The sequence below is a fragment of the Taurulus bubalis genome (genome assembly GCF_910589615.1).
Source record: "Taurulus bubalis genome assembly, chromosome: 12".
Classification (NCBI taxonomy): Eukaryota; Metazoa; Chordata; class Actinopteri; order Perciformes; family Cottidae; genus Taurulus; species Taurulus bubalis.
The window spans coordinates 22902979-22917099 of record NC_136600.1 but is presented as its reverse complement, the minus strand read 5'-3'; the positions used below and the strand labels follow the sequence as shown (position 1 = coordinate 22917099).

At 41.0% G+C, this 14121-nt stretch overlaps 1 protein-coding gene across 1 annotated transcript in view; it reads right to left on the bottom strand.

Annotated features, from left to right (window-relative positions):
- Window positions 1–276: 276 nt before the first annotated feature.
- LOC306744958 (transmembrane protein 65-like) overlaps window positions 277–14121 on the bottom strand; it is a gene marked incomplete at its 3' end in the record, with an annotated part of 29602 nt that continues 15757 nt past the window's right edge. Inside the window, exons 4-8 of the mRNA XM_079227668.1 lie at window positions 12110–12177; window positions 10693–10747; window positions 6200–6242; window positions 1032–1137; window positions 277–426 (exon numbers count right to left, since the gene is read on the bottom strand). Coding sequence (XP_079083794.1) covers window positions 277–426; window positions 1032–1137; window positions 6200–6242; window positions 10693–10747; window positions 12110–12177 — 422 coding nt within the window. The remainder of the gene's footprint in view (window positions 427–1031; window positions 1138–6199; window positions 6243–10692; window positions 10748–12109; window positions 12178–14121) is intronic.

Genomic DNA, 14121 nt, shown 5'->3' with positions numbered 1-14121 from the left:
GCAATAGCTGGAGCAGCGGCAGCAGTCCAGTGAATATTTCTGGCCTCTTCAAGAGACCGGCAGGTCCCTGTGCTTAAGTTCAAAGTCTACAATCAAATCATATCTAAAATCCTCTTCAGAACACCTTTGATAGTTTGACCGGGCCAACCGACGATGACTACATTGTAACGGGTTCAATCACATTTCCATACACTCCAGTCCACCGGACCATCAGTCCCAGTTTAAAGTATTCTAACGGGCTCCAAATAGAATTTGTCTCCCGGCGAGAGGAAACGTTCAGTTTCCGCTGCTCTCTGTTAGAGCAGGTGGTGCTTGAGCTTTCTCCTTTTCTTCTTTCTGCCGCTTTTTCTTCTCCTCGTCGTCCTTGAAGAAGAAGAGTGGAAACATGCCGAGGATACAGCCGATGGCAACGCCAATGGCTTTGCCCTGCACGGAGGAAAATGGAAGAAAGGAGATATTAGTGATAAGTTACGCTTTTAAATATTCCACACAACAACACTAAATAACCTCTTACATTTCACTTTTTAATCAAACTGTCCTTTTTTTATTAAATGTATCAATCAACAAGGAAGATCCATCATTATTTGATTGCACATTTTATTCATGCAGAGCCTGGACTGTAAGATTGATGAAGAATATACAACATTCGCCAACATGCGAGGACAATTGCCGTGACCTTCCATTCTCTCAGAGAAGAGCCTTTCAGTGCTTGACTAATCACTCAACCCAATTACAGATAATCACATTTCACACTTCAGTGGTCACAGCATATTAAGACTCATTCAGGTTTAACGCACAGTGGAGGAGTGACCGCAGGGCCGTGTGCTCCTGTTGTCACTGTGCAAACCCCTTGACCTGGTTAGACGTCTACCACGCGTTACACAACAAATTGAATCCCTCCGATGCTGATTGGGACGGCTTCATTAATACCCACTCTGAGCGAGGAATGTTTATGTTGAGTGTTTATTGGTCTGATAGGCTCTCGTCTGTCCTTCACACACACACACACAGTAAAATGCCAGGCTACTGACTGCGTGAGAGCTGACTCTGGTCTGCCACATGTCCGCCTGCTTGGGGCTCAAGTCGGGAATCTGCATGCCCAGCCGATACGCCAAGGCCTCCACATAACCTGCCAGACTAAAGAGAGGAAGAGACACTCAGACGTACAGTAACAACATCAATGCTCTCTAATCAGTGACCCCATTAAGGAGCTCTCATGATGAGACATCCTGTCATTTTGTCAACTGAACATTTGGGACATTTCACAAAGATGGAAAGCGTGTTCAAGCAGCTCAGAGAGGCATGGTCGACATAAAGGTCAGTAATAGAGTCATGGGAATCCGTTAAATGATAGTCAGCGTGTGTAGACATGTGGACAATGCAAAATATAAACACTGTGTGCATACAGTGGTGAAGTCCTGGGCTCTAAGCTTAGCATTTTATTCCAATGTGAATAAAACGAGAGTCAAAAGACATGTTAATAACATCCTGTAACCATGACGGCAATTATATGGAAATAAATTGCATCACTAAAACAATGTGGTACACGCACTCACAGGCATATTCAAATTGTTTTCATGGTGTAATTTGTACATAAATGACATTTATTCGTGTTTGTTTCGTCTCCCTCAGATGCTCTTCTGCACTACATGTCATAATCCATTAAACAACACCACATGGCAAAGTAAATGAACAAAGTCCTCGATAATAATGTTAAAAAAACTAAGTAATTCAGCAGATTAATGTTCCAGTCTGCGCCTCGTGGATGCCTTTGGTCACAAAAACAGCAGGATGTAAAATATCATCTCTAATAACAGAAAGAGGGAGAGGGACTGCAGTGCCCACCTGACACAGCAACAGTGTTATGAACATATTAACTGAAACTGAAAGAGTCTGGAGAACTGCTGCACCTTGCTGGCATGGGTCCAGTATGAGCAAAAAAAAAAAGAAATAGAGAGCAAGTCAAGCAGTTAAAGGGTGAGAAAAATAAATTCCAGTCAATATTTTAAGCCGGGTCTGGTTCAGTCAGTGGCACTAACGGATCCTCAGTTCACTGCACACAGAAATACGCTGCAGCTGGAGCTGCCGAGTCAGGGGAGTGATGTGTAGAAAGTAGCAATTTGAGAGGGAGATAAGGAGACGAGGGAAGGAAGCCAGTGTGTGTGTGTGTGTGTGTGTGTGTGTGTGTGTGTGTGTGTGTGTGTGTGTGTGTGTGTGTGTGTGTGTGTGTGTGTGTGTCTGATGGCAATTTTCCTTGCAGTTACACAGAAATGGTAAAAAGTTATTTAGGAGAGCTTTTTTATAATTGCAGGTAAATAATGCGGACAATAATTAAATTACATCGCAAACAATCATTATATATAGACAATCATATCATATAATTATTGGATAGTGCTCTTCACATTGTCAATCCAAACACTGATAGTCATACAAACATGTAAATGTATCATACCTCGATGGAACAATAATACAGACACCAGCCTTTTAATCAAATCCAGTCCAAATATTTCACATTTTTGCAACAGAAGATGGCAAAAGAAATTACGGGCCGCATCAGAAAATAAAATTCCTGCAGTTTTCAAAACACTGAAATGATTAAATGTACTTTCATCTCGGGCCCTGGATTATTTCTGAGCCCCAGACAGAAGGCTGGCCTGCACCAGAAGCAATAACAAACCTTCCTGGAACAACAAGAGAATCTATTAACATCCTCATCAGGGGGCAATAACGAACTGTGTTGGATTTAAATAGCTGCTGCTCTTATATTGTTGGAGTTATCTAGGGAACTTTGATGCAGAGAGCAGTGGTAGAATGAGCTATACTTGATGTTAAAGACGGTGTGTTTAAATAGGCGGTTACTGGAGTGTCATTACAGGAATCCTCCTTCCATAAACTAGGATAATGCCAAGATTTAAACAGGCATCGGGCCTGCCCACCAGTCCCTTCTGGTCTGTAACAGATACAGGGCTTTAAACCTCCTCAGAGGAAGGCAAAGGGGTGGAGGAAGTGGCATCCTCTGTCAATCCTCCTGAAACATCATCCATTCATTCATAAATATGCTCCGACCCAACGTGCAATAGTTGTAAGATAGAAATACAGATATGACATCACAGGGACCCGTGTTTTTAATCCCCAGAGCCCACTAATATAAGTTTTTTGTCCTGTTTTTCTAACTTGGCTAAATGTATTAATCCTTTATTGCCGGTCTTGTCTGCCCCAGAAAGCCACGAATGCATTAAGTCCATAAGGAACACCAACAGCAGCTGAGGAGGATCTGCACCCAATCATGAACCCGTACACACAAACACACATGCAGACATAGTTGCACAGGTTGCTCATCACGGGCAGCGGCTCACACATTCAGGACCTTCTATACGAGCAGAGCAGCGGAGCTCAGTCACTGTCTCTCGGCTGAGGAAGACAGACGTCGAGTGGGAGGTTTACAAACAATCACTGCAATGTAATCGCTGCAATATTGACCCACGAGACTCCAGAGGAACATGCTGTATTGACAGATACGGTGATTTGTGCTGTTTGACTACCTGACTGAGAACCAGTCTAGCGGAGAAGCTGGTTCCATTGACGTTCACTGGGAGTCCTTGAGGGTCAGCTGTGAACCTGTCATACATCCTGTCCTACAAGAGATTTCCTGTCTCTAGAGAATGTGAACTAAAGGAAGCCGAGGTTCCCACTAAAGCACGTTAGCAGCCTTTTAATCAATCTTTAGAGCTTTTCATTTGGCTCGTTTAGGCAGGCGAGAACAATTCTGAAAACTGCCTGAAAATAGGGATGTTGATTCTCTTCCAAGTGAATTTAAGTTTGTTTTGTTTGGAGTGACAGTGTAAACCAAGCCAACTGCAGGAAAAAAAACAAAAGGTATGAGCACATGGGCAGACTCATAATTCATTTCAAACAAATCAGCAAAATAAAAGTTGTTTTTCAAGCAATAAGGCCAAGAATTAACACCGTATCAAAATGTTAAATTACCTGGTCTTCCTATTGAATATCTTTGGGTTTTGGACTCTTGTTCAAACAATTTTTTGAACAAGAGTTTTTTTTTTTTTAACAACAATTTTTTTCTTGTTGTACAATACTAATTAGTTGCAGCAACATCTAATTGGACAAGTCTTTCATGCTCAGCAAAACTTGTCACCGAAACGTGATCTAAGCTGGCTAGCAGCCGAAAAAAACAACTATTCAATGTTGAAATGGTTCACTTGCAAATGGCCAGTGGGGATCTGAGCAAATCTAATGGAAATGCAACAAGTTTACAGTCAAGAGGCGTCTGGGGTCTCCTCATCCGTCAGCTTCTGACAAAAGTATCTACAATCTACTGCGCCTCCTCTTCAGCTCCCAACTGCCAACGACTCCCACAGTGATCCAAATCACAGGCTTTATTGCGTGCGCGCTTTTGAAATAAACATAAACAGTGATGCAAACGGTGCAGCGATGGTAGGACTCCACTGACACCCAGCAGCAGACAAGCAGCCTCCACACTCACTGGTTTGAATCCATCAAAACAGAAAAAAAAGCCTCTCTTGTCTGCTAATCGAGTCTCACCTTGACAAACTGGCCACAGGGACTCTTCCCCATTATGATTGAGTGGCCGACACAGACGCTCACACAGAGGCACAGCTGTGTGTGTGTGTGTGTGTGTGTGTGTGTGTCCACTGAGAGCATTTGCAAAAGGCCAGAACAGTTTAGCTAATCTATCACACTAAAACGGTGCGAAGGCAACAGCACAGTCTCTCTAGCTGTATTTCTACTCCTCCGTCTATTTATTACCTGGTCTGTTTTATTGACTTTCTCTGTGTTTTAATGAGAGAGAGGGTTATTTTCTGTTCTAGCCACAATAACCACTGAAATACAACCAGTGACGCATGGTTGGAGGCCTCTTCTATCAATGTTGGCAGGTTAGGAAGCTGATTATGGTCTCTGTGGCTTCGAAGAGGAAGTGGATAACAGCCACGGATCAGATGATTGAAACCAGTAATGCATTGCAATCGTTTGAATTGATCCAAAACTAACTGAAAAAAAATAAAATCAGCACCACTTCTGAAGTTCATAATGCTTTTATTGACCAAATGTGATCACATGCTGCAGAGAACTGTGACAGTCTTTGTTCTGATTCAGTTGGACTCCATTGGAAAAGAGAAACTGTGTCTAGACTATGTTGTTTTGTTTCTGTCAGTGGAAATGTAATAAACTGAAGAAAACTGAGGCAGAAAACAGAGCAAAACAATATACTTGAATCATGGCTTGTATTAAGGGGGCAATTTGATTAGAACTATAATTATATTGATGCAATATACTGTACTAAATACATTTCCTTATACAACGCAGAAACCCAGAATTTATGTAAATACATTACAAGTTGACAAAATGTGCCTGATCAGACGTGACGGCTTTCATCCCTTCAATAAATAATGTTGCACTAAATCTTCCCCACTCCATGTGTAACAACATCTACTGTAATCCTAGTACGATTTAGTAAATGAGGAACATAGTGCATAACATAAAATGTTATTTAATGAATGTATACATTGTATAGATTCAAATGACTTTGTTAAACACTTTCTTATGATAGCTTTTGTGTGAAGTAAGTGTCCTCACATGGTTTGATAACTAGATTAACACCAAGATTTAGTTTTTCGTATACAATGTAGTCGACTGCAGTTGCACATTTACATGATTCACTGCTTCATACTTCTCTCCTCATTTACAGCTTTTTCAGTCTGATAAGTTTCCATTATTTGGCTTTTCTTATTCATTGCAATAACCCCATTTTGTTGCTTTGCATAGTCTTCTTTCCTCACAGAGTCCTCAGAGAGACTCAAACCTCTGTTGACTGAGAGTCTCTTTCTCCCCTGCTGCTCGTGCTTATCTTCCTCTGGGCTTATTCAATAATTACCGTTTAAAGTTGAGCAATTTAATGACGGAGCGAGTGAGATGGTAAACATTACCTTCATCGCCTTTGCACATCATAATTTGATAAAAACACAGTGTTGGTGTAATAATCTGTGTAACGGGATATACTTTATAATAGCACCATAGCTTTTCTTAACATTTCATCATTTGAGTGAATGAGGGCAAGGACTCTAAATCCTCCGACAACTTGCCATGAGTAGCAGAAACTTTAAGGGGCTGTGTGTGTGCTTGCGTGTGTGTGTTTGAGTGTGTTTGAGTGTGAAATCCTTACCCTAGTCCTGCCAGATCAGACACCAGGTTGCCGAGGGCAGCAGCTGGAGAAAAAAAGCGAGAAAAGAAAGAAACACGTTTACCAAATGAGTTCTGAAACGGATGTTTGTGTCGACGACGGCGAAAAGGCACGAGGCACAGAAACCGTTCATCTGGAGTTTTTCATCATATTAAAACACACTTTTCCATGAACCACTCATAGGTATATGTACCTGGAGTCATCGGAACAATTAATTCCCCTCATTATCAATAAAAAATGATACTAGGACAAAAGATGTAGTGAATAAGAATAGAGTAATAATTAGCCCGATAATTACACCTGAAGCCTCATTTTCTTTTCTAAATATAAATAAATATAGGTCAGTAACCATACTGCTTATTTGACCATGTTGGGTTTTTGCACAGGATGTGATAGGCAACCACATTCTGAGCTCATTAAAGAGGCAGCTGCACCGCTGAAGCCCACACCGCTGAGCCTAATAACTCACCATGAATAACCAGAGCCGTGTCAGAGGAGAGGAGGGCATGCTGCGATGACTAATGAGCAAGTGTGTGTCATTATCCATGACAGGGGAGATGTTGCATTAAAGAATCCGCGTGTTCTATAGCTTGTGCGTTACTGTAGTAGCGGCTCAGCTGCTCCCTGCCGCCCGTGACCCCGAGTATTGCTCTGGCTGTCGCAGAGACACGGACATCCTCAGGGAAGTGGAAACAAAGCCGCAGAGGCATTTCTGCTGAGGAGCGATCTTGAACTAACTCTGGCGGGAGGCTTTGAGTGCTTCAATCCAATGTGTGATGCGGTGACTCTCTCCCTACTAACAATCTGTAGTTGTGCATCTGAACAAATTACCCTCGGGACCTGCTTCCAGAAGAAGCACAGAGGAATTCAGACTTTAAAGCGCCACAGTCTCATTAGTGAAGTCTACGAGTGTTGCAGGCCGAGGACCCTGACCCCGTTGAAGAGGGACTCGCCTGCCTGCTGGAGCAAAGCGTCAGCTGTTAATAAGCTGCAGGTTTGTCTGCATTTGGCTCCAATCAAGCATGTTAGCTTGTTGCTCTTTGGATGACCTCCATGACCTTATCGCTACCTCAGAGTTAAAGGAGAAGGGCAGGGCAAGAGCAGGGGAAATGTGCAAGTTATAAAGTAGCGATAGGAAAAAGCGATATGCGTTTTAGAAAGGTAATCTTTCATTTTACTCGTATTCACGTCTGACAAATGTTGCATCACTGTGACGGTATTTTTGCCAACACTTTATAATGAACTGTCTGGCTGCAGCACACACGGTGCATCTTCTCTGAAGAATGATGGCTGGTACTTTAGAAAATACATCTTTTACATGGAGGCACTGTATGTCCTCAATGTGACACACACACACACACTTGAAATGTGCTTTGTCTCTCTGCTGTTACATTTGTGGTTGCTAGACAATCTGTTCTGGGTCCCGGCCTCCTGGCAGTGTCGGGACGAGGATGATTCAGGATGAAGATGATTCAAACAGAAAACATGTGGTAGTAAAATAATTTGCTGTCGTTATAGATCATGCCTTGTACAAGACCCTGAAGAGGCTGATGTAATGGAGAGCCCCATCAGGCTTGATTATGTGTTCAAGCTACTCAAATGTATTACAAAGCTTTAACTGGCTGTTCTCTCTGCGTCTCACTGGGCTCTGCATTAGATCAAGTCCATCTCTACGGGGGGCTGAGAGGTGCAATCACACTCTCACACGAAACAAGTGATTCTGAAGCAGTTCCAAAGATGTAGCCAACTATATCACAGACACTTTTACAACATTCGTTGAGTAATAAAAGTAGTAAGTAAGTAATAAAAAGTAATTTAAACTGAGTTTGGGCATAAATGAGAGAATGCAAGATGCTTTATATTTCCTTCCATGTTCCTCTGTTGCTTTAATCACGTACATACTTGTGATGGATACCTCTATCTTTCACAGGCCATTCGGGACCTGCAGCATAATCAGAGGTGCTGTCTGCATATGTATTGTCCACCGACATCTGTTTGTGCATAAATTGCCTGTAAAACAATGTGAAACAACGAATGGGAGACTGTGGGGATGTCTTGTTGTTGTCTCCTGCTTTTAGCTGCAAGGCGCCCTCATCTGCTGCAGGTCAGGATGATAGCTGTGTATGAGCAACACCTCTCTGCACCCAGGGGCTTTACACAGCAACAATAACACACACCTACACATACCTGCACACACACACACGTGTCATCACCCGCAGGTGGGTGTAATTTTCATGTACGTGTGCTGTGTATGCAGTTGCAGCTATAGAGAGGCTTTAGGACGTTATTAATAGCTGTATTAAAAATCATATTGATGCAGTATAAATATGATAACCTCAGAGGATCGGTGGTTCAAGCCCCGGCTCCTCTAGTCCAAGTCGATGTGTCCTTGAGCAAGACACTTAACCCCGAATTGCTCCCCGTTGCTGTGTCTACGGTGTATAGAGAGCAAAAATGTAAGTCACTTTGGATAAAAGCGTCAGCTAAATGAAATGTATTGTAAAGTAATAACCTAAAAATGGTGTAATTTGTAATGGATTTTGAAAAGAAGCGTTGTTTTTTAACGTTACTGTGACCCAATTCAGCAGTAAATCCCTTTGGAGTTGTGCAGCGTCCTTCTTCTTAGAGCCACATTTGCCTCCGATAGAAAATGTGTGATTGGTGGACTTGACTGCAGACTTGACACTCGCATTACTCACTCTGGAATGGGCTCGATAACTGCAGCCTCTTGATTTGCAGATCCCAAATGTAGCAGAAACGAGAAAAACTACCACTGCTGTGAAAGTCTGGGTGATATAAACTAGGATGAGGCTGAGCTTGAGGAAAGAAGAGAAGCTCTTTCTGTGCTTTTAGTCTTCATGTGGCTGTGTGGTTGTTTCCTGCATGTCTTTGCAGCTAGAGCTCAATGTCAGATCTCTTTATGCCACTCAGAGATAACAAGCTGTCAAACCTGAAAAATGAATTTGACATTTTCTGGCAGAGTTTGCAACCTCATAACCCCTTAGTCGATTAATCCCACCACGCCTGGAATTGATCTTTTGGTTTAATCATAATCCCAATCATCCATTCAATGGAGAGGTTTTCAAAAAGAAATGAACAAATACACATTTTTTTAATTGGAAAAACTGGTTTGAATTTCTAATCTACAGGCAGGATCAAGTCAAAAGCTTGTTTGATACAATAAACACCGCAAAGGAAAGATTCAAATACCTCCTCTCTACGGGAGATCCATCGCTCCTTGCTTTAGTCTCTACTGGTCAATATTTCCATCTCCTCTGCTCTGTGACAGCATCCGCTTTGACTTCTCCAAGTCGAAGATGAGTTCACTGAGACAATTTGATCTTTACCAGCAACGAGAGCACACTGCTGTCTCCGCAGCAGCAACACAAGAAGCAGAAGAGGAAGACAGAGTAGATGTGGGAACGCCAGCTGACCGTAAAACTACATTTTCCTTCTTACCCCATAGACAAAAACAAAAGAATAAGAATACATTTTGGGCGATTTTGCTAGGTTCATTAGCATAACTCCAATGCTGACTGAGTGATGGCGGTGGTTATGATTTGACAGCAGTTATTCATACTGTTGTTTTTTATCGCTATTAAATATGTAAATAGGGAAAGCCCTGGTCTGCATGCACATGCAGTGTCATGTGACATAACCTCAGTCTCTCCCAGATGAATAGAAACCAGTGATAACATTAAAATATGCCTCTTAAATCTTAATGGGCCCATTCAATGTGCTCGTGAACAGTGTTATCATTTTTAGAGTCTCCCTCTCTCTGTTTCCTTTCTCTCATGTCATCCCTCTTATTCTTTTGGTTTAGTGTCACAGCAGTGTTCAAATTGGGACTCCCTCATTAAAGCTATTATAGCTATTATAAGAATGGCTATTTTGTCAAGACTGAAATTGAAAATGCCTCCTGCTATCTTTGTTTTAAAGAGTCCGCTGTGATTTGGAACACCGTCACTCGAATTAGAAAAGCAAGGAGTGTGACTTGTAGTCTGGGCCGGCAGAATGTACCCAAATTATTGTTTTACTCCAATCTGTCTGTAATTGGAATGATTGTGTCTGCAAATATACAAGAAAGCAAACTAGATGCATTATTAAAAGTCGTGTTTAGAGAACTCATTAAAGTTGGCTTTGCAGCAACATGGAGGTTCTCTGGTGTCAGTGCAGGTAGAACCATTCATGAATATGACATCAAACAAGATACAAATCAAGGTTGTTTTCTAAAGCTAAGAAAGGGCAGAATAATGAAAATGCACGGCTTCATTGCCCTTCCGGGAATAAAAAAACACCCAATCAATATTTGGTTGCAGAGAAGAAGAAAAAAAAACGGCAATATCTCTCTTCCTCAGACACGTGCTTCTGAAATCCTTCTGGACTGTCTGAGCATGAAACTTTACCGATTCAAAAATACATTACATGTTTCTTATGAGATACTGACTTACATTATGATCATGAGATTCTCTTACCAGCCATAGTTGAAATGCCGAGGATCACGCCGATGGATAACTCAATATGTGTGCCCTGGGAGAAACACACACAAACACACACACACACACACACACACACACACACACACACACACACACACACACACGACACACACGACACACACGGGTTAATTTGTAAGACAGAAAGCTTTCAATTTATTTCTGTCATTCTATAATACATACCATCAGTGCTAGCTAGTGTGTGCCATGAAATGCATTTGTTCATGTTCTTTCTCAATGATATTCAGAGAGGAACATATATTACTTATCTAATTGAGGCTAACTCTTTTTGTCATCATAAGAAGCTAATGTATGGTCCATGATGCCAGTATTTATATATATTTTGTTTTACCTCTAGTAGCGACAACTTCCTCAGTTTAATGTCTAATAACATTGACTATAGGTCTCTCTTCTCTTTACCTTTTAACTTCAAAGGTCTGTTCCAAAATGTTTGTGATAGCATTTTAGCTTCCAGAAAATCTTAAAAAGCCACAAGAAGCACTTTCATTGGAAGCTACCATTGGCCATGTAATGGTCAAAATTGCCTCGAATGGCTTCCAATAAGAGCATAATTGGAGCTCTTTAGGGTTTCTGGAAGCTTTTAGTCCTTTAGTTTATGGTTTCTTAGTTTTAGAGCAGATCTCTTGTAGAAACCAGCCTGAGAGCTTCAGGCAGGGTTCATCACTTTATCTTGCAGTATGTCAGACCTCTACATTCATATATTCTTTATCAAATGCACATTTCACAGGGAAATCAAATATAGCCCAAACAAATGATTAGATTTGCCCAAACAAATCTTCACACTTTTGTCTACTTCATAATATCAACATATTCTTACTTTACTTTTTCTGAAAAGTTATGCCATGTCATTATGCTCAATTATTTCATTCTCTTTTCTTTATTTCATAATATTTTTCCACACTCCATTTGTCTTTCCATCTCTTTGTAGAAGCCTCCAAGAAGCTCTTGTATCTGCAGTGAAAAGTAGTGCAGTGTTGAAAAAACATAACTCTTGATTATCCGAGCAGACTATTCCACTGGGTTTAGATTTCATTCTTTGAACAACTTCCCAAAGACTAAATAAAGAGTGGGTATAGCCTGGGGCCGGCAAATTATTAAAATGGTATCAGATGTTTAAAATACAAACTAGAAAAAGAAAAGTAAGGACTCTGAGAAACAGAGACGACTAACAGGAAATATACAGAGATATAAATAGAGCAGCATCAAACACATTTCTTTTCCTCCTTCTCCCCCGATGTTTGCATCCAAAGAAAGCTTCCTACGGCAACATATCCTTTGTGCACAGGTTCCCCCTGTGGAAATCAAACTCTCAACCCTGAGTACATCTTTATACCCACTGATCTGCAGCGCAGCTGCAGGACGCTGACAGACTTACAGCAACAATCATGATGCAGTTGTCCAGGAATCCAAATCCAACGAATGGGATGGCATTGTGCAGCAGAACTGTAACAAACAAAACAGTATTGTGTTCATGTATACATTCAGAAATAACGTAATTGAGCCTTGAGGGGCAGAATTGTAAAACATAATTAACACAAAGAAGATGCTCTAATATTATATCATTAGACACAAAACACTTCTGGGCTGAAAATAAAATTAAAAAAATATGAATCGCATGTTGCTGTGACAGATTGAAGAATATTACAAAAACAGCTGCAGTGTGCAGATTTAGTTAAACCCATATTCTATATATATATATATATATATATGTAACAGAAAATGTATTATTCACCCCGGTAATATTTAAAAGTGGGTAAATTGGCAGGCCAGCAAGAAAACAATAAAGTATTTTTCTAAACTGGAATAGCTTTCATCTTTGAAACGAAAAAAGACCGAGATCCAACCTTGACCTTGTGTGTAAAATAGAGTCATAAATATCAAGCAGCTCCACTTCCACACCAAACAAGCCATCAGAATGTACATATTTCTACATAGATTATTGTATTCACCCCTTTACATGCACAGATAGAGTCAGTGTGTGTGTGTGTGTGTGGATGAGATATACCGTCTCATAAACAGCAGCTGGTCCAGTGAAAGTGCATTTTAAATGTCACCAACCGCCCCAGGAAGGTTTAGTCTACTCGAGTGTCTAGTTTGAGTGGAGTTCAGTCTAGTTTAAGTCAGTGATCTGCAGAGTGTTTGCTTCAAGCATATAGACCATTCATTTATTTTCTCAAGCTCTGCTGCAGCTTTCCTTCATTTCTAATGAAGCATTTTCAATCTTTCTGCGTGAGCTCACAAATCCCCTATCATATATTCATATCTTAAACACAGACTCCACTATAATGCACCACAAACTTTGATTGAATTTTGAAGAGCACCGCATCCCTCGGTGCCGAGACCTGACGCTCGTCTGCAGAAAAGACAACGAAGGACCGAAGAGCGAAGTCTCCTTAACGGCAGCGATGAGCTCTGTGAGGAGCAATCAGACCTTTTGCCTCGCGGCGCTCTCGTTTCCTTTTGTATAGAGAATCAATCGGCCCGGCTGGAAAGTGGACGAGAGCAGGCGGCATTGAAATAAAATAAACACTTACATCCTGTTCAATACATGCAGATCTCATTCATATTTATTCATGCATGTTTGTAAATATGTATTTATGAGGAAACTTGCATGTATCTTGATTGCATTCCATCTGCTTTCCTTTTCATGTATTCCTGTGCAACACTGTGATGCTCATGAATGCACATGACTGTGTTTTAAACATCCAGCACAGATCTGGTAGCTGACCAGATGAACTTCTAACTAACCACACAGCTTTTATGACGACAGAGATCACCAAGGTCTCAAAACTCCAACGAGAACTTCTCATCTCCCCCGGACTCCTCTGGAAATTAAAAGTGGACTCCTCTGGCTGTAGTAGTTGCAGTTAGTGCACTTTTTGTTGTACTTGGGAATAAATCATGTAAAGCTGTTTGGGAACGTTTTTCAGTGTTAGTGCATTAATTAGTTACCCGATAAGAACTTTACATATCTTGTAAGTTTTAGTTTTGTGGGAAAACAAGGCCTGCTTTTGCTGGAGGTCCGCTCCCTGTGCTCTCCTGTTAAATTAACATGTCGATCACATCCAGCCTGCTGTAATCTTATTTAATGGCAGATGGAAATCCAGAGCTCTAGAGATCAAAGTCTAAAAGCTGCAGAGGCATTGCTCAAACTTCAGAAGTCTCACACTTAAAAAAGGGGTATAATGTTATACAAATATACCTTTTCAAAATGTATGTGAATTAAAAACAACAATTGCCATTTCTTTTTTGATTCGGTGGAACAAATGAGACCAGTGTGGAGACAATTTCATTAGCAAACCTTAGCTTTAGCTCCAAATAGCCAATTGCCCTTTTAGTCTGCAAAAAGGAAAAACGCTTTACATCAGATTATAGTTATATAGTTTA